The sequence below is a fragment of the Anser anser genome, assembly GCF_964211835.1.
Source record: "Anser anser genome assembly, chromosome: 3".
NCBI classification, from domain to species: Eukaryota; Metazoa; Chordata; class Aves; order Anseriformes; family Anatidae; genus Anser; species Anser anser.
In genome coordinates this window covers 71,565,495-71,586,233 of record NC_139722.1, presented here as the reverse complement: position 1 = coordinate 71,586,233, position 20,739 = coordinate 71,565,495, and the positions used below count along the sequence as shown (strand labels likewise).

Below are 20,739 nucleotides of genomic sequence, written 5' to 3'. Positions count from 1 at the left end.
CTCGCACATCTGTACTAGTCGTAAAGGAGTCCTTTTCCATTTATTTTCTGAAGGCAGAGAGGTTTTGTGGGTTTGACTTTTCCATAAGAAATGAATTACATTATTTAGTGGAGCTGATGAAAGAAGTGTAGATGAAAAACAAGGAGCAGAGGGTTTGAAAAAGTGAAAATAAGGTAATGTTAAGGGAAAAAAAAAAGCAGAAATATAATGAGAAGGTACGGTATCCATATTGCAGTTCTGTTATGACTTTGGATTTATGATTTTTCTGCCTGTAAAAGATATCCAAATACTCTGTTTTCTGTATAAAATCACCCTCAGAAAAATGTAGTGGGTTTTTATTCTTGTTTTGATGCAGATTAAAATAAATTAGTCCGAGGAGGTTAAAAAGCTGCCATTGTGATTTGAAATAATCCCATCCATGCTGAAATGAAGTGATGGTGTTGGGTTGTGCCTTTGATGTGCTGGGCTTGTCAGCAGTCCTTCCAACATGAATTAGAAGATATTTTCTAAATCTCATTTCCCTTTATAGCATCATAAGCAAATGTTTGGGTCACCCAAAATTGATGGCTATGTTTTTGAACATATTTATTCTAAAGCTTTCCATGCTGCTGTTCAGTCATTTATAAAATGGTTTTAATAATCCATGGCACATAGGCATAAGCTAATATTTAGATTATATTGGTAGCCAGAAAAAAAAAAAAAGTTCTTTCTTCAAGCAGATACTTTTCTAACACTCTGTTTCTTTTCTATACACTGCAGGCTGTGAACCCATCCCTGTAAAGTACCTCCAGTGGAGCAATATAGAGTCTATCGTGGCTGTGGTCTTTTCCTGCCTGGGGATCCTGGTCACCATGTTTGTCACCCTTATCTTTGTGCTCTACAGGGACACCCCTGTTGTCAAATCTTCCAGCCGGGAGCTCTGCTACATAATCCTTGCTGGCATCTTTCTGGGTTACGTCTGCCCTTTCACCCTTATAGCTAAACCCACCACGACATCCTGCTACCTCCAGCGCCTTCTGGTGGGTCTCTCCTCTGCCATGTGTTATTCTGCCCTTGTGACCAAAACCAACCGCATTGCACGCATCCTGGCAGGCAGCAAAAAGAAGATCTGTACCCGCAAGCCACGTTTCATGAGTGCGTGGGCCCAAGTGGTCATTGCCTCCATTTTGATCAGTGTGCAGCTGACACTGGTGGTCACGCTGATCATCCTGGAGCCCCCCATGCCCATCCTCTCCTACCCCAGTATTAAGGAAGTTTACCTTATCTGCAACACCAGCAACCTAGGAGTTGTGGCTCCTGTGGGTTACAATGGGCTCCTCATCATGAGCTGCACATACTATGCCTTCAAGACTCGTAATGTGCCTGCCAATTTCAATGAGGCCAAGTACATTGCATTCACCATGTACACCACTTGTATCATCTGGCTGGCCTTTGTGCCTATCTATTTTGGGAGCAACTACAAGATCATCACCACTTGTTTCGCAGTGAGCCTGAGTGTGACAGTGGCCCTGGGGTGCATGTTCACTCCTAAGATGTACATCATCATAGCCAAGCCCGAGAGGAATGTCCGCAGTGCCTTCACCACCTCAGATGTGGTGCGTATGCATGTCGGGGATGGCAAGGCACCTTGCAAGTCCAACACTTTCCTCAACATATTCCGGAGAAAGAAACCAGGGGCTGGAAATCCAAAGTAAGTGATTGACTGCAGGTACAGATCTATCCGTATTTTATGTCCCTCTTTTTGCCGTCCTCTCTTGGTTGACCATAGTTTGCTGAATAGTAAGGTATGTAAAGTTTTTTCATCTCACATGTAGCAGAAAAGGTAGAAATGATCCTTTAGATATAAATCTCGGATGGATGTTGACATGTTGCTTCTCATTTTCTCTCCTGCTCTAAAGGCAGCCCTGTACACAACCCCCTCTACCACTGGGGTGGCTCAGGCAGTGGCGGAGTAACCAAGTTCCAATTCCATCTTCTCCCATCTCTCTCCATACGACAGGGGTCACAAACCCCTATGAGCAGATGCTCTGCATTACTCTCCAAACTGAAGTATAAATGTAGCCTTTTGGGAAAGGGGAGCAGAAATCTGTGTCTGAGTGGTTGTAAATCACATGTACTTGTCTGAGACCACTGGGATCTGTGTGTGAAAGCTGGGGTTTGAACATTAGCTTGTAAGGTAGTGTTTTGTTACAGTCCTCATGATTGTCATCCAAAAGCACCCTTCATACTATGCCTGTGCTCTATTTAATATTCAGAATTATGAACAAGTCTCTTAATCATCAGCAATGTAAACTTGTCCATGTTCCCAAAACCAGTGTTGGTGTGAAAAGTTGTAGAGGTCAACTGAAGGTGAACACGAGCTTACATCCACATCAGTTGAGCCTGTTATTCTCCTTGTTAAAGAATAAACACAAGCCAGCTGCAGCAGAGGGGGAGAGAGAACTTGAAACATCATCTCCCTCTGAGCAGCTGTCAGAATGTTTGCAATCTTTATTATCTTATTGCTTCTTAATCTTTAAAGAAGCACCATGGGGCTAGACATGAGCTTAGATTTTTTTTTGTCACAATTTAAAAAAACTTATCAAAATAATGAAGAATCAGTGAGTTTCCTGACAGAATTAAAATTCGGTTAATTTCCATCTCTTTAGGATCTGTAGGTTTCTCTGAGTCACTCGAGAATTGGTTTTCATTCAGTTTGCATAAGAACTGTTTTCATAAGTCCTGGAGATGGAAAGGATAAGGATGAAGGTAATACCATACAGAATTGATGCTGTAATTAATTTTTCCTTTATGCTACTTCAGTACAGTTTATTTTGTTACTAGAAAAGGGGTTGGAAAAAAAGTGAATGGAAACATAAATAACCCAAATATGCAACCCAATGTGCCATGGAGTCCTCACTGTTCTTTTACCTTCCCGAAACAAACAAACAAACAAACAAACAAATAAGAAAAAAACCCACAAAACAAAACAACAAAAAACAACAAAAAATGTGCTTAAAAATATCTAAATATAGTAAATTTAGAATACAGTTCACAATATAAGAAAATATTTCTTCTTCTTGAGAAAACAGCTTCCCCCTCAGCATTGTCACTTCAATAAAACAATAGAGCTTTCCTGAGCTTTTTATCAAATTCTTTGATGCATAATTTTTTGTAAGCATTTCTGTGCCTCTGTTGAGCATCAGTGAGTGGAATGGAGCCAGAAAGCCAACACAGAGTTTTAAGGTACTCTTCTCAACTGAAAACTCAAAACCTAGTTACTATGAATTTTGCTCTTTTGTCTCAGGTCAAGCAGCCAGCTATTTTACAAAGCAAAATGTCAATCTCTGATCTAAACCTCCTGCACAGTTACTGCTATGTTCCTCACCTAAACCAACACAGAGGTAGGGGTATACTAGGCTTGCTTATGAGGAAGGACAGCACACCTCTCCATTCACGGGCACAAAGAAGTACAAAAGGTCATTTTAGGGTTTGGGAGGATATTTTATCTCCTAACAGAGTCTGTTGCAAAGCTTCTAAGGACAATGTGCTGACAGGCACAGAACTGGGAGCCACTGAGGAAACCAAGAAGGAAAGGGTAGAATTCACTGGAGCTTTGCAAACACCCAGCTAACTAAAATGTGTGTTCAGGTCCTTCCTAAAAAAAGGCTTGAAAGAACTGAAATATGCTTAATGCCAACAGAAACGGCCTCCAGACTGATTTTCAATGTTTTTCTTTTCCCATTGAAACTTGGGATTTATATTCCAGTTTTCCTTCAATAAGTCAGATCTGTGAGTGTGGTGATGTTTCTTGATACTGTAATTTTCTGTCCCTATAGCCACATGTCCCTCCCTGTAAATGGCTATCAGTTTCACTCAAAGGATCTGTTTTCCAGCTGTTTTCCACAAACTTTCAATTTTCTTGTCATCTCTTCTTTCTCTTGCCAGATTGCTTTTCTTTTACTACTTTTCAATTTTCATCCTTCTCTTCCTGTCTGCATTGAACCTCTCTTCTGCTAATCCAGTAAATTCCAATTCCTTCCTCTAAACAGAAAAGTGGCATCCATTTAAATTAAATTAGCGTGCAGATATAGAGTTAGATTGAGTTAACTTTAACAGAGGAAGCTAGTTTAGATTTACAAGGGCAAATCAAACTTATATAAACCTTGTTAAAAGACCAACCTCCAATGTTATGCTGTTAGTTTAACTACTAGCTTTAGAAGTAGAGCCAGCCAACCTGCTCTTCCTTTCTCCTTTGTAAAGTAGAGCAGAAGAATTAACTAGGGAAGTCCATTAACATAGGATCTATTAGTCAATAGAAAACCTTCAGCTACATCTTGTGCTGATACAGAGGTCAACTTGAAAAATGGATGTCCCAGCTGAACTACCAACACAATTTCAATGAAAATAAATTGTTCAGTAACATTGGTCTTTACAAAAATAACAAAGCGTGCTGCTTTTACTGATCTGTGGCACTCCAAAGATGCTGTGTGCAATCATGAAGGTGTGAACTCTCTCTTACTTGGCTGAGTTGAACTGTGAGTGATTATAGACAGCACTGTTTTAAATAGAGCTGGCTGGGAACTTTCCAGTAGGGTATGTTTCCCATCAGAAAATTCTGGCCTCTCAAAATGTTTCATAGAATTGGATTTTGATGGGAAAGATCCTCTCCGGGCCAGGATGACTTTTTTTTCCCTATGCAGGGATGAAGGAGTTGGTAGGGTGTAAGGGATCTTTACCCCAATAGCCAGTAGGACAATAGCTAAGATATTCACTTAGGTTAAGAACATCTCCTTCACATCCCAGGTTGATGTCCTATAGCTGGACAACACATCGCTCCAGGGCAAATCTCCCCCTTCTCTCTGTTCTTGAGCAGCAGTGTGTCCTGGAAAAGAGGAAAAAAATCCTGATGCAAACCCTAGAGAAATACCCTGTATTATTCTGTGAGACAACTCAAATCTGGGTCTGAGAGATCCCTTGTGAATGTCTTCAGTACTGAGATATTGTCAGTCTCTTCCTCTTGTCAAATGAATATTTAAATATTTATAAAAAATGGAACAGCTCCATCAGGAGAGATCGAGACAGTGATCTCTGCTACATTTATTGAAGCTGTGGGGGGGCAGTTATTGTTAGAGTGTGCTGCTTGGTGGCATTATAAGATCGTGGCTGTTACAGCATTTTTAGTAGAGCCTTTTTAATCTTTTTTTTTTTTTTTCCCACCTGTGAGATTGGAACTTTCTGGTATGGGTCTTGCTGTGATCATTAGCCTAGTACTTGACCATGAATGTTACTTTGGCCTATGAGGGTCAATCAGCTTGAAGAGTAGCACTCTGAGAAAGTGCCTGTAAGATACCAAGGGCAGGTATAAAGGAGGGAGGGCTGAGGTGGGATGCAGCGCTGCCTGGTGTGGCTCTCACTCTGTTGTGTGCTCCCTCCATCCTCACCATAATTGCTTCCAGCCTATGACATATCTCCCCAAGGAAGCAGTGCTCCTTTCTGGGCTACATGCAGAAAAAAGTAGCCAGTGATATTGAAGATACTGATCTTGAGGCCTTCTCCAGCCTTCTCCAGCCACTGATTCAAATGGACCCTGCTCAGCGTACAGGAGGTTGGAGCTGGGTCTCTTGCATGGCTTTTCTGTAGTCCACACCTGCACTTCATATGGAGCTTGAGACACACAGCAAGACCCGAGACTTCTTGTGGGCTGCACAAGAAAGGATCAGTGGAGGAGGATTGCTGAGGAGGACACAGGAGTTAAGTTCTTTGTGCACCTTTGAGTAATTAGCTGCCATTTTTGTGGTGATGCTGAGCTACTGCCTCAGTCCTCAAATATAAATTATTTTAAATTTTTGGTTGAGAGCCCAGGTCTGGAAACCATTTTAGTACATTTTGAATCAGAATAAGCAAGGATTTAGCTGTCAGCATAAGTTGTGTGGCAAAATATGAGGTGATGGGAAGGGAACTAGCAAGACTCACTGTGTGGCCAGGACTCCACATTAGTGCCTGAGCCACCTCTATACCCTTGTCTAATTTTAATACACTTGCATTCAGTTATTTTTACTCCATCTGCCTGCACTGAGAAATGAATGGTTGTTTTAAAATATTTCTAAGCACATACTTTTTATTTATCCTTTTGACTTGTTTTGGCTGTCCATGCCTCTAGTCTGCTCACCCAGGCATCTCTAAGCAGTGTCCAGGCAGTCACTTGGACCAAAAGTCTTTCAAAGTGGCTGTATTTTATTCCAATAAAAAGGGTTGGGTAACCCAGCATCTCCTCGTACATTGTCTCTGGCTTTCTATACATGAGCCTGTTCTGTTCTTCATCCTTTCTTGTGTGTACTGGGAAATTTAGCTGGGAATCATGTTTCTCAGCTACCTCTAGTAACTCATGTGTGCTCCCTTACCAGGACTTAGAAACCAACTGCTTTTTTGTCTTGCAAGTTATAAAATTTTCTCCAGGTATTCTTAAGTTACCCCTTCTCTTTAAACTGACTTGCTGAGTTGCCATTTCATCTTGAGCAAGCCGTGCTGACATGCCACGTTTTTCTGGGACGCATTTCACTTGACGACTCACAGTCCAAAAAGGCTTTTGGGCTCTTCAGCTCCTTCCGTTTCAAAGCCTCCCACACAAGCAGTGAGGGGAATCTTAGCATAAGTATGGCCAGAAGGTAGGACATTTTGTTTCACTGTTTTTACGGTGGTGGGAGGAGGCAACTGCACTGTGCAGCATGGCAAGAGTTGGAGCTTCCAGAAACAGAGAGTAAATGTTCAGCATGTTCAGTTGCAGTCATACACATGCAGATCTTTCACAGCTTCTCACTTGATCCAAGTGGAGCGCCTCATCACAGGAAGAGACGCCTGGGAGTATTCCCTTTTCTCATTCTCAAGTCTCTACTCCATGCAGCCAATACGCTATCTTTAAGAAGGGTATTATGGAAGCTAAGGGGTAGCAGAATCACAGAGAGAAGTGTGAACAGAAGATGAAAAAACTTTTAATGTAAGGAAAACAATGACTTTTGTTCTGACCTCTGCAGGCTAAAATGTGTGAAATCAAATAAAAACAATCTCAACTTGGCACAGCTGTACAAAGAATTTCACTCTGTCTGGTTGAAATGCATCAAACGATCTGAAATAAGGATTTAGTGGGAAGTGCAAGGAGGACTGATAATAACCATTGTACCTTCTCCTACAAAAAATAATATATTTCTAGACTCCTGCACTTTAGGACGTGAGCCCAATCTGAGATGTCTACAATACAGAGTTTATTCTTTGGTCCTAAATTGCAACTCCTAGCCTGTAAGAGTTATCTTTAAATATTTGTTGTACAAATTACTGTATGTTGTAATTTTACCTTCTTATCGTACAGCTGATCAGTACAGAGACAATCACTGAATCTAAAAGGAAATGGTAGGCCAGCTTCTTTTGCAGTTTAGAGAATTGAATTGATGCAGTATGCAGTGGGTACTTTCCATATACTGTGGTAGTATTGCATGCACAATACAACAGCCCTTTTTTTGACCATTACAGACCTTGGAATACACTATACTCCAAGGCACTTACAAGAAAGTCTTTAAATATGCTGTGTCTGCACAGCCATCCTGCTAAGGTTTACCCAGAGGAGTAAGGCAGATTATGAAAGAGTTTTGAAACAGCAGAGGCCGTAAGCTCCTGCAAGTGGGAAATAATACGGAGATTAAAAGGAGAAGAAGAAAAAAAAAAAGACGGTGGGAAAAAATCATACAGGACAGGTTAGGTAGCTTGTTTAAATGATTTATTTATCATTGTATGGTTGATCTGCCCAGTAATCTAGCAATAAACCTGTGAAGTACAGGCCCAGTTTTTGGTGCAGGGCTGCTCCGTGGCAGCATGCATGTGGCTGCATGGCCCCTGTCTCCCCATCAGGACATAGGGCACCGTGTCCACAGGGCTCCTGCATCCCATCCAGGTCATATCACAGAGCAGTCCACTTCCTTCGCAGCGCCGATGCAGATGTGGTAGCTCTGGTCTGGTTCCCTGGTGCCACAGTTGTCACGGGGAAGGCAGGCAGCACCCACTGCAGTCCAGCTTATACCCATCACTGTGCTCACTGCAGCCCTCCCCAGTGGCCATCTAGATTCTTATGCAGTTGAGTCCTTCTCCCTTTTCTGAGGTCGCAGTGCCTTTTTGGGAAAGCATCCTGCATGCTCACAGGGATAATTGAAGGTTTTTAATGCCAAACCTCTCTCTCTCAGCAGTTGGTATGTTTGCTGGCTTTGCTGGGCTATTTACTAGGATTAAACCATTAATGATTTTGTGGACACACAGCACTGTGACAGGTAGCAGCCCTTACCCTGTTCTCTCCTGTATGTGATGTGAATTTCAAATAAGAAAATTCAACAAACTCAGTCAAGCTGTTCAGTCCTTGTCAGTGTATTGATTTAAGTGAATATTTAAAAATCCCAGAAGACAGTTACCTATTTCCAAGGGTCTCTTACAATTGATGTGAAAGAATTGGAAAGAAACACAGAATAAGGAAATTTGAAACTTAATAATCCAATAGTAATCTTTTCTAGCCTTGCTGCAACATTGTTCATTAAATTTGAGCTATGTAGTTTTAGCTAATATTGTGCTATGCAGCTTGAATTTGCATTTGCTTTAATAGACATGATGTAGTTCTATTCCAAGCATCTGAAAAAAACATAAAATTGGTGATAAATAAGTCAGAGATGTATCTTCCACACTTAGTTTTTTTTCCTAGTGATTTAAATAAATACTAAAAATCATATTTATTTATAAATCAGATATGGCAAATGTGTATACCAAATTATATATCAAGCTATGTATCTGCTTATATATATGTAATATAGCCAGTATGAAGATAGAGAATTTACCTTTTCCTTCTAATGACAAATAAGGAGGAGGCTGAGTAAGTCACTGTAAGTTTTCCTTGCAAGTTATCCCAGCTAAAGAACATCCCAACACATGTATAACCAATTACAAGTCACTCCTAAGACAAGCTGAGGAGAGGGGGCAGGACCAGATATCCAATACTATTGGGACAGTTGTCTTTAAGTAGAAGCTTACATGCAATGCAGCACAAGAGTTCTGATGATCTAGGCTTATTCCTCTGGGTTTACTTCTGTGATCAAGCAAACGCTAGCCAAGACTATATTTAAGAGAAAAATAAAAATGGTAAGGCTCTTTAGTGGCCTCCCAGTAAGGGCAGTGAGGATAGCCTCCCCGCGCTGCCCAACCTCAGACAAAACCCAAGATATACTATTCATTGTACGGGGCACAGAACCTGTACTCCAGGCTCGCATCCAGCCTTATGCTTCTTCGTCACCAGTCAGAACTATATTTGATTTGGGCAGTCCCCTCAGGTGAAAGAACTGTTGTGTAAGATTTTCTGTGATTTCCTCCTTTTCTCAGAAGTCCTTGTCCCAGGCAGCTTTGCCACTTTTTTTTCATGGATATTCACTACTCTGTTCTCCCAGGGGCTTTTGGCAGGAGATAGACCTGAGGAACGGTCTCTGAATACAACCTGGTTCTTACCAAAGGAGTTGTGGAGAATTTCACTTTACAGCTCGTCTCATTTTGCTGCACTCAAAATGCTGAATCATAAAACGTTGTTTTACTTATGGGCACTGCTGTAGCACCAGACAGCCTTGTATAATGAATTTTAGTACCCAAACACAATGATGCATAGGTGCACAATTATATCAGAGGGGAGCTTTACAGCTATGTACCACTTTCTCTGCTTCCTGGTGTAAAGGGAGCAAACACACTACTGCAGAAAGCCTGAGGGAGACTAGCATCTTTTTTGGCATAAAACACAGGAATAGGAACATCACTTGTAATTTAATTTCTTGCTTGACTGGATCACTTATTACATTTCCTTGTATTTTTGTGCTTGTATGTATTATTTATTGTATTTTTATTCTGAAATGCAGTCATAACAATCCAGTTTGGATGCTGTAAAAATGCACTAACTCAACAGTGAGTGATACAAACAATTGCCTTCACTTGTAGGTATAAGCAAATGCTGTTTATCTGTTTAGCACCATAATCTCACATCATTTTGGTTAGAATTCTCTCTGTGAGAATAATAAGGAAGGAATATTCTCCTGTTCAGAGCATCAGATAAATAAATTGGTGTTGAAGGTTGCATCCTGGTAAGTACATAAAACACTAGATATTTCCTTGTGTTACATATATCAGACTCTAATTCCCATAAGCACATACTAAGGGGAAAAAAAAAAAAAGAAAAAAGATATTCAGTGGGGGGGGAATAAAATATCATTTTTAAAAGCATAACAGATTTATTCATTTAATTCAGCATGTTAAAATGGAAACAGAACAAAGAACTAAAATGAAAAGTCTCCTAGAATCTACTTTAAGATTTTTAAGTCAAGATTGCATTTTACCTCCTTCATATCCTCAAAGGTGTGATGTTTCAGCCCTGTGCTTTAGTTATCCACCTTCCCTCAGCAGAAAGAAATGGAGCTGTGACTTTTCATGGACACATGATAATTCATGTACAAATACTTGCTAGAATAAACACGTAGGATATTCTGCAAGTGTTTATTCTGCGGGGATCTCTGAGCCACCTTGCAATTTCATACATCTTTGAGCTAATAAAGAGGTGAACAAAAATTCAGGTGCTGAAGGATATAGTTGCTATCTCTGATGCTCTCTGGATGAGCTATAAAACAGCACAAGCACTATACATAACTGTCTAGAGTTAATACAATTTTTGTTGTTGTTGTATTGTTTTTTCCCCTGAAGTTAAGATGTAGCCTGAAAAATATTCTTGATTCATTCCAACAATTTAGTGCAAAGTTGCTAGTGTGAAATGCAGAACTGCTGCTAATTTATTTAATCCTTTTTCATGCTTGTGGACACATGAGCACATAGGAGCCCACAAAAAGGACCACATCTCATATGTCACCTCTTCCACCTCTTTACTGATGTAAAAAGGCACCTCATATTCTGTCCACCAAACTTATACATGCCTGCAATGAGCACCCCCCTTAGTGCAGAACTCCCTCATATAACTAAATGCTGCAAACCAAACTACAGCATGTTTTTACAACATCTGACAGAGCACCAGATTTTTAGCAAGCCCTTGTAATGCATAGGTGAATCACAGTCCTGGAGAGAGAAGATGGTCCACCTCTGCTAAGGGACTGAAGAGTTCCCTAGTCAGGAACGTATGGTTTACCACACTGTTATACATGAAATCTGAGCAGGGTTTAATGCTGATAATAAAGAATTAACCTCAGTCCCATATCACTCTATATTTTATTAAAGAAATATCTTTTGTTGGCTGCGATAAAGAGGTCCGTACTTTGATTTGTCAGTTGATCAGTAATTTATTTGGGAGCAAATTTGTCGGGATGATGCCCGCTGTTACCAAGACTCAAAAACCTGTCTATCCTGACTTAGGTCATCAGTGTAAATTTAGGATGTTTTCCAAGGCTCTTCCCTATCTCAGGGAAGGTTTTGAAAAAAATTCTCACCAGGAGTAGCTCAGCCCCTTTCCCCCATGGTACTCTCAGAGCTACAAGTATTTATGGCAATGGGAGTATTACTAAACTTTGGAAACAAATGCCAAGTAGTCTCAGCTTACGTATGTCCCAGCAGTACAAACCACTGCCAATTGCACCAGCTTTTGTGAGACCACAATCTCCAAACGTTTGTGCCTTATCATTATCAGCTGAATTCCAGCTATTGCAGGGAGAGGCCACGGCACATTATCCAGGTACCTGCAGAAGCTCATTTTTTCCTAAAATACTTCAAAACGCAGACACATTTATTTACAGATATCTGTACTACCTCCCCTGACATTTTATGCCACCCTAAAGTTTTACATTCTTCATCTTACTTTCATTGAACACAGAAGAAGATGCAGAGATTTGTTCTGGTTATGATGTGTGGCAAAGCAGAGGCTAACTCCGGGTGCACTATTCAGCCTAAAATCTGGATGCAGTCTTTGCTAAAGTGCCTGTCCCACTGCTGTTTGTGATGGTGAAGCTTTCTTGGCTGTTGATTTCTCTATTTATTTATTTATTCTGGTGATTTAAGAGTTTGTAAACAGAATAGTGAGGAATTATAAAACCTCCATCTTCACTTCCTGCTTGACTTTGATACTTTTTCTAGACAATAAGGTTTGTTTTACGCCCATCTGATACAGTTTTCCATCAGCCCCAAGTGCACAGAGTACCATTCACATCCAGAGCAGAGATCTGACCATGTTCTTCTGTGTTCTCCTGGTTATTAGATTTGCATCCTGAAGACTCTGAACGGGCAAAATTAGTACTACCAGATATTTCCTTGGGGTTTCCAGACCCAAGTCTGGAAGTCTGCAGAAAAGACTTTATGACAGAGTTAATGTCTACACAGAAGGTCATCCACTGACAAAGCAACATGGGTTATGTTCTCTTAGAGACCCTATGGACTCTAAGAAAGCACTTTAAGTATAGGCTGAAATAGAAAGCAAAGTATATTGCATCAATAGAACATCTGCCTCCACATTAGAGTTGTTAAGGAGTATTTAATTTTGAAATAACATGTCAGCTAATTCTTCAAAGCATATATGTGCTCTGGCATTCAGCCTCCCACACCTGACAAGCATAGGTTAAAAGGCATTATCACTGTAAACAGCGAACAATTGTGCAGGCTAGAAGTAATCACACAATTTGTCACTTAAAAGCCCACTTGAGAATGAAAAGCTCCAGGATCCTTATTACTGCATTACAAACAATTTACCATTTCTAGCTTACTGCTTCAGTTATCTCTTCTTAAGTCGTTTCCCCTTCTCTTGTTGTGTGGTTCTTCTTTTGTGGTGTGCAGGATGTGTTTTTCTTCCACCTTGCAAAATTAACTTTACAGAGGAAAAAAATGTGAGTCAAGTGAGTCATTGCCGAGAAGTTTGCCCTTGAGCCTGATCTCCTCAGGGTTAGATAAGCATTAATGTCAGCAACGGAGAGGCTGTCCCTGCTGCCCCTGGTTTGGGTAACATGGGTGAGAGTTGTCTCAGCAGCAAACCAGTAGATTAGCTCAGCTCTGTTGCAGCACCACAGCTGGAGAAGTCAACATTGATCTCACCCTCCAGCAAGACAAGTGCCCCAGCTCTGATTCTGGCAGCCCTTCACTCGCCAGTGGTTTGTTGGTATTTGCAGTTTCACTCCAGTCAGTCTCAGGTATCCCCAGAGAATCACAGACTCAGTGTAAATGACCATCCAGGAGCCACCTTCCATCCAGAACACCCTCCTCCTTTCAACCCAGAGCTGTCTGCAAACTGTTAATCTTTCCTTATCCTTGGGGTGTGTTAAAGGCAGGAATTTCTGCTCTTGTCACTTTCTTACTTCAAGCTCAGGACATTAGTCTTCCACTCTACTTCCATAGAAAACATTCTTCTTTTTGGGTTCTCTTATGTCCATTTCTTTTCATGGCATAAAACAGATCCCTTCAGATGGTTTGGTCCAGCCAGTTTGAGCTGATTTACAAGCCTTACATTCCCAGATAAAGGACTGCCTGGAAACTGGAACTTACTCCACATTACCCCTTTTCTACATTGCAAAGTCCCCAAAACAGCCATCCAACAAGAAACACAGCAGCAAAATACCCCAAAAGCACCCACCACCACCACCAAAAACCTGATACAGATCCCAAAGTCTGCATAAGCTCCCATGAAGGGATTAGATACCTTGAGCAGACCTGGGAGTGATGAGGGGCTATGCTTGAAAGCATGCACAGCAGCACAGCTGACTGCAGGAGCAGTCTAGTGAGCAGACGAGGCACGTGGGAGCTGCCACCAGCTTTTGTGCCCCAGTGGCAGGTTAATGCCGTGGGTGTGCAGGGACAGGCCAGCAGTTTCCCAAGGGTCCTTGGAGCTCATGTGTGCACGGCAGGGGCTTGCCTCTGTGCCCTGGGACCTTGGGACCTTGTGGGGGGGAAGTGTAGGCTCAGGCAGGTGCAACGTGTGGCCCCAGGGATATCTGTAGTCCTCAGGAAGTGGGGTCTTTCTTTTACTTTCTCATACTCTCTGAAACGTCCATTCTACACATTGCTCAGTCTTTAGTTTTATATCTTACCTCAGAAATCTCTCCTGCTGCCATCCTGGACAGCCGGGAGATTTGTCTGCAGCTGCTTTGGACTATCATAGCCTGTGAATCCACAAATGCTTTAAGCTGCTTTAAGCCAGAAATGACAGCCAAAGCCTTCCTTACCCTGTGCTGCCCCTTCACTTACACAGGGACAAGTGCCTGGATGCTGTTAACTGGAGCAGGGAACTCATCTTCCCCCCATCCCCCCCTTCCTTTTTTTGGCTTAGTTGCTACCCACATTAGTTGTCCCCATCATTCCCTGCCAGTTCATTGAGCAATCACACCCAGAGCCATGCTGGCACGGAGGGCTGGATGCTCCCCTGGGCACACAGCTGGCTCGTGCTGGCCTGGGGTGATGTGAGGTGCAGCCTTAGCTTTGTGCTGAGTCTTTCTGAGCATCTTACTAGGACCTTGTTCAGCCCAGTGATCCCTCTGTCCTCTTCAGCAGATGCCCACACTTCAACAGAGAAAATGCATTGCAAAAATCTCTCCTGCTCCTCTGCCCTCCATGGGTAGTAACTACCTGTGTGCCTCACCCTGCCTGGCAAGGGCAAATGACAACATAGCCTCCCTCCTACTTACAGCTCTGCAGCTGTGAATGATTTCTTTCTTTCCAAAAACTGCCACTGTCCAATTGATTAGCATAATTAAGTTAAAACTCAGAGCAATTATTTCTAATCTTCACTCGGTTAGAAGGCAGGGCTTTTGTTTTAAAAAGGAATTTGTACTGAAAACCAGTCTATCTTCCCAACTTAATCTATTGCTTTAAATATTGCAGAAATCTTCTATCAGATTCTGGTTCCTGCAAAAGGTATTGAAATTCAACTCCTCTTTTTAAAGGAGAAGGACCTGAGCTTGCTTCTTTTGTAATGGATAGCTTTTGATCCAGCCATGACAACTATACATAAAACCTGAACTTTAAAGGACACAAACATCAGAAGCTGATGCTTCTGCTTCGGAAGATGTTAGATTTAGAGAGGCAAGAGAATTGCGGGTGGGAGTTCTCTTGAGCACTTTACTGATCTGATTCTACATCCAAAGTATGTGTACCTCCCCAGTCACCTTGTAGGCTGCTAGGGAGTCAAGGATGTAGACAGCAGGCTGGAAAGTTTGTGTTGTTGCAGAGCTGCCCCTTTGGGGTGAGGAGGGCAGTCAGTCTGAATGCTGGAGCAGGCGATAGTCTAGGCTGTGATGGCAGTCTGTCACAGGGCAGGTGGCACAAGCCTTCTCCCTTCCTCTATTGAAGCTAAGGGTTGTATATAAATTAATAAAAAAAATAAAAACTAGGAAATGATTCAGGGCTATCATGCCACTGTAAGTATCAGCGTGATGCCATCATCACTTCTCTTGAATTCTCTCCACTTACTATCTTCCGAATGTAATCAATGCTCAGATGTTTCAAATTAGGTTGTGTAAAACCTGGGGCTGTGCTTTCCTGTATGTTTTTGACCATGGGAAATGCAAAAGCCTTTCCTACAGCTTAGACAACATCTAGTGTGGAAGATCTTTGACTGGCTTCAGATGATGGGTAACACAGAATCCTGCATTTATATTATCTTGGATGCCAGACAGATTCATTCAGTCTGTATCTGTGTGGAGAGTCTGGATGGACAGAGAGAGTAATTCCAGGGCAGAAGGTGAATGTTTCATAGTTATTCAGACAGAAAACACTATAGATAGCAATTTTACACTTTCCTACGATCCTGACACAGCTGTTTGCCTCATGGGATGATTCATTTACACTTAAGAGAAAAAACAGTGGCAAGAGTGACTTTTCCCTCAGACCCTTTACTTCCCTCACTACAGCCCTGCTCCCTAGCCGGAGTTCTGACCAACTGTCTAGAAACATGTTTCTGCTTCAAAGAACATAAAGTAAAGTAATTAATCCTCTTCCTTTGGGAACCCTCTGCACTGTCACCCTGCCTCCTCTGGCAGGCTCCCTATTACTGCACCCAGGATTTCATCAGGAAGCTGTTCACATATTTTGTTACACTATGGCAAATCCTCATTCAAACACACAGAAGATCCATCCTGCCTCTGGGTTCATGAAACAAACAAGTGTCATTGACTCAACAGGAATTACCTTTATTGTTTAGAAGACAGCCCCCCAAAATGGCCCTTTAAACATAATTTTTTAAAGGAAAGCAGGCTACCTAATTTCTGGTAACCAGAGGAATGTGTGTGAAATGTCATCACTGCCTGCAAAGCCAGGAGGAAGAAGGGAGGAGATACATCCTAATTAGAAATAGAATGAAAAAAAAGTAAAGAGAGTATTGCCATAAACTACTAGTAAGAGCAAGCAAGCCTATGAGGATACTTCAAATTGAATATTGCAAGAGCATTTATTATTACTTATGCAGCTGATAATGGTTAATTATGGCAGAATAGTTCACCGAAGTATAATTAGCACACGCACTACATTTCCCACAACACTATAAATCTAAATTTCACTCTAAATCCAAATGCAAATTCTACTGAAGCGTGAACCTTGAGATTCTGATTTCTGTAGTGCATATCCTGGGTATTGCCACGTGGGGATCCCCCTGACTTTGACCGAAAGGCAAACCACTGCTTTGATGGAGTATGGCAGCACTTCAAACAGCAGTGTCCCACCGAATGCAAACCTGACAAGGCATTTAGGAGGTTGCATACTGCTACATATGTAATCTGTGTTTGATTTTGGCCGAGGAGTGCATCTGCAGCCACAGTAAGAAAATAATTCACTGTGTTTTGAATGGTAGGAAGCATTTTGGAGTAAGGAAGCAGGATTCTTTCTTCCTTTCACATAACAGGATTTCAAAACAAGACCTACAGATGCCCAGAGCTTGGAGAGCAGAATGCTCTGGGCTCACTCTGGGGAGGTATAAAGAGAAGTACAGGGTGGGAAACAAGGAATGCAGCTCAAGAAGCCAGAAGTGGCAGCATATGGCACTAGCTGAGGGACAGTAACTGGTAAAGCATGTTGCCTCACCAAGACCCAGGTTCAGAGAAGTGCTCTGAAACAGAAGTTTTTCACCTTTTCCAAGGTCCTTGAGAAAGGTTTTCTGTGGCTGTGTGCCCTCTGTTGTGCATACAGCATGTGTGTATGTATGAAATATGTTCAGAATGGTATTTTTCTCTTGGATAATCAATCACATATTGCTACATGTTTTGTAAAATTAGCTCCTGTGACTGAATAAACTACTAATTTCTGACTTTTCACAAACCAACCACAGAAAGTAGAAAGCTCTTGTTCTGTCAGTAGATGAAGAAAAGCAAAGGTCTGTAGTAATGTTGGATGTTCTGTTTAATCAGAAGCTTAATAATATCTGTAACTTCAATAGGATGTAGGAGAAAGCACAGTAGCTAAGTTCCTAATTATGATCGCCTTTAAATTGTCAAATCTCAGAGATGTCATTACTCCTGGTAAGGAATTTAATTATTCTAGAAGCTTCAAAGTGAGTAGGTTTACAAAATTGCTCAGCAGTGTGTCTTATTTGTGTTTTATTCATAATAGTTCAGAAGCCATCTCAAGGCATCTACCTCTCCAAAATGGGTATGCATGTATTCTGTGTACATCACGCTGTGCTCCTGTGCTTTAGTATGTGGTGAGAAGAATGGCTTTTTTGGCTCATTGGCAGCTGTACTGAGTATGTAGTACGTGCACATACCATCCATGAATCTGTTGTTTTGAGGTAAACAGAAGTCTGGCAAGCATGCACGATGGTTATTTGTTTGATGGGGAGAAATGCTGAGTTTTATTTGCATTTTATTTGCAATACAATGACAACTTTTTTTTTGCAGAAATTCATTGATACATTTCATGTGCAAAAATATCCGACATTTTTGTCAAAGCACGCGCGTGTTTATATATTTTTATTGATACTGGGGAAGATAAACAAGGGCTTGCATCCGCTTTATAGGCCAAGGGAGAGGAGAAAGTATAGTGAAAATTGTCTTACGTTAACGTCCAAAACTGCAATCTGCAATCCTTTTTGGAATTATCATTGGAGATAGAGTGGCTGGGAGACTTCATTTCATGTCTACCTCAAAAAGGCCAATGTGTCAATGGGAAAAAAGAAGCACATACAATAAAATCACATATAGTGACTATTCAGCTAGAGCTAAAACAAACAAACAAACAAACAAACAAACAAACCAAACAAAACCCAAACACTTAGAAAACCATATTGTGGGAATAAGAGACACAGAGAAAAATCAGGAGCTGTATGTGTTAAGAACTACACCAACAAAAATTTTGTTGATGCTTTTGTAGATAAGATGAGAAATGCAAATGCTCCTTTTTCATCATTTAACCCCGTGTTGAGAATACCAGGGGAGAGTTCCCGCTGACAGCTAAGTGCACAACAGCCCTTGCCATCTGGTCTGTAAAGTGCATCAGGGCTCAGCAGACAAAATGGGGTCAAACACCATGAGAACCCATTTTACACAATACCATGCTGGAGCCAAGGAGAAACCTGTATGGAGGTTGAGATGACCGGCCCAAGGAAGAAGAAAAAATACGGGAAGGGCCACCTTGAGCCTTAGACGTAGGTCAGGGACAGGCACCCTATTGAGTGGTATAACCACCATGTGTGCACATGTGTATAACCACTCACTGGGTATCTTTTTCTTTTCAATCTTCAGGAAGAGGCAGCCAGAGTTCTCGCCCACCAGCCAGTGTCCGTCGGCACATGTGCAGCTTTGAAAAATCCCACACTGCAGTGAATGTGTAAGAGAAGCTGCATGACAAAGAGTGGTTTTACCCCTTGCTTTCTCTTTCTCATTGGTTTATCATGTCTAATGATGGGACAAATGTGGTGCATGCCATTAAAGATGGGAAAGTTGCTTATGTCCCCTGTTTCACACAATGCCTTAATCTGATTGTCCAGATGTGATGAAGAGAACACTCAACAATTTTTTGCAGCTTTTACTTAAAAAAAAAAAAAGCCTTCACTTTTATTTGTAAATGCTTGCAACTTTGCAAATACATCCTTTTTTGTACTAATTGTATCTTCTTTTTTCCATTTAGCCAACTTTTTTTTTTCTTTACAGTTTTGCATGGAGATGACATTATTCTGCGTGCTTTAAACAAAAATGCAGTGGCTGTCTCATGGCAAGATGCCTTTGCTGTGCACAGCTCTCACTAACTGTGCTTGTTAGTGAACTGCTGCTCCAGAGCCAGCAGAGGGAACACAGAAAACGCTGGTTTGGTGGCATTCACAGAGCAGGGAAATGATGTGCAGTAAATAAAAACTGCAGAATCTGACACAGGAACAAAGAGTTGCCCTAGCATATCTCTAAAGAATAGCAGAGAAAATTTTACTGTTACAGTTTTTGAAAGACGTTCAGCTTCTGAATGTTCTCCATTCAGTGAACAGGAGCAAAGTTCAGCTGTTCAAAAATAAAAGTGCAAATACTGCCTTCTCTTAAGCATACACAAACTCAGTGGAGAAAACATGCTAGCTCTTGCAGAAACGGAAAGGCCTCGCCTCCTATTTTCCAGGACAGATTTATGATCTTTTCCATCTGATAAACTACAGATGTGAAGCAGTCCTGCTCCCTGCCTCAGGGAAGGTTGTGCAGTGACGAGGTGGAAATCTGCCTCTGAGGCACTTACCCAACATTTTGAGCAGCACAGTCCCTGTGCAGCCCAAGCTGCCATTCAGCTCCTATGATCAGCCACAAAACATTCCAGCCCTTTCACAGGCTGTGCAACTTGTGGGCAGGTAGCAGTGATGTTAATTCCACCAAATCTGCCCCTCTGACTCGCACGCAGATCAGAAGAAATACAGGTAGTCTACATCATAGACTTGGTGCAGCAGTGATGGTTATGCAGGGCCTGGGCAGCAACAAGATTTGCCTCCCTGAAACAAAAATTTTGCAAAGCCAGTGTAAGGAAAAGTACACACATTTTGTTATTAACTTCTGTCTAACAATATGTCCTTCTTTTCTGGTGTGAAGCTAATGCTGCAGATTTGCAGGGCACAGATTGCCAACTGTCTGTCTGGAGACAGAAATGGGTGATGGAATGGGAATCTGACCATTAGGAAGCAAAGAAAGGCGAATGCAACAACAGATTATATTCAGAAAGCATGGATACAAAGAATAAAATTCCTGAGCATGGGGAAGGCTGAAGCTCTTGCTCATTGCATGACGGTTCTTGGGATTTCTTTTTTTTTTTTTTTTTAATTTGGAAAAAAAAATAATCCTCATCCACATGACCTCCTGAGAAACACCTCTGGTGAGACGCCAAGCAGTCCATGGGACTTCAAACACTTGTGGCAGCTGCACAGATAAGAAAGGCTTTAAAAAGCAGATGAGCTTTTCAGACCTCCTGAGCAAGAAGCTTGCTGTTTCGGTTTCTTCCCCCTCCCCTGCCCTTCAGGCTTCCCTCTCCCTCCAGTGGGATTGGATGAAGTTCAACATGCATGAAGTTCAACAAGGCCAAGTGCCGGGTCCTGCACCTGGGCTGCAACAACCCCAAGCAGAGCTACAGGCTGGGAGATGAGTGGCTGGAAAGCTGCCTGGCCGAGAAGGACCTGGGAGTATTGGTGGATAGTCGGCTGAATATGAGCCAGCAGTGTGCCCAGGTGGCCAAGAAGGCCAATGGCATCCTGGCCTGTATAAGAAGCAGTGTGGCCAGCAGGTCGAGGGAAGTGATTGTGCCCCTGTACTCGGCTCTGGTGAGGCC

At 41.8% G+C, this 20,739-nt stretch overlaps 1 protein-coding gene across 7 annotated transcripts in view; it reads left to right on the top strand.

Annotated features, from left to right (window-relative positions):
- The window catches only part of GRM1 (glutamate metabotropic receptor 1), a 187,350-nt gene that overhangs the window by 153,875 nt on the left and 12,736 nt on the right, over nucleotides 1-20,739 (top strand). For 2 of the 7 annotated variants that reach the window (XM_083828085.1, XM_083828086.1), the window contains exons 7-9: nucleotides 760-1,690; nucleotides 17,563-17,601; nucleotides 18,693-18,777. In XM_083828085.1, the coding sequence (XP_083684211.1) occupies nucleotides 760-1,690; nucleotides 17,563-17,601; nucleotides 18,693-18,753 (1,031 nt within the window). In that variant the 3' untranslated portion in view covers nucleotides 18,754-18,777. Of the gene's footprint in view, nucleotides 1-759; nucleotides 1,691-1,898; nucleotides 2,671-17,562; nucleotides 17,602-18,692; nucleotides 18,778-20,739 lie in introns of those variants that run through there. The other 5 variants (XM_083828087.1, XM_083828088.1, XM_083828082.1 and 2 more) reach the window with 3 other exon arrangements.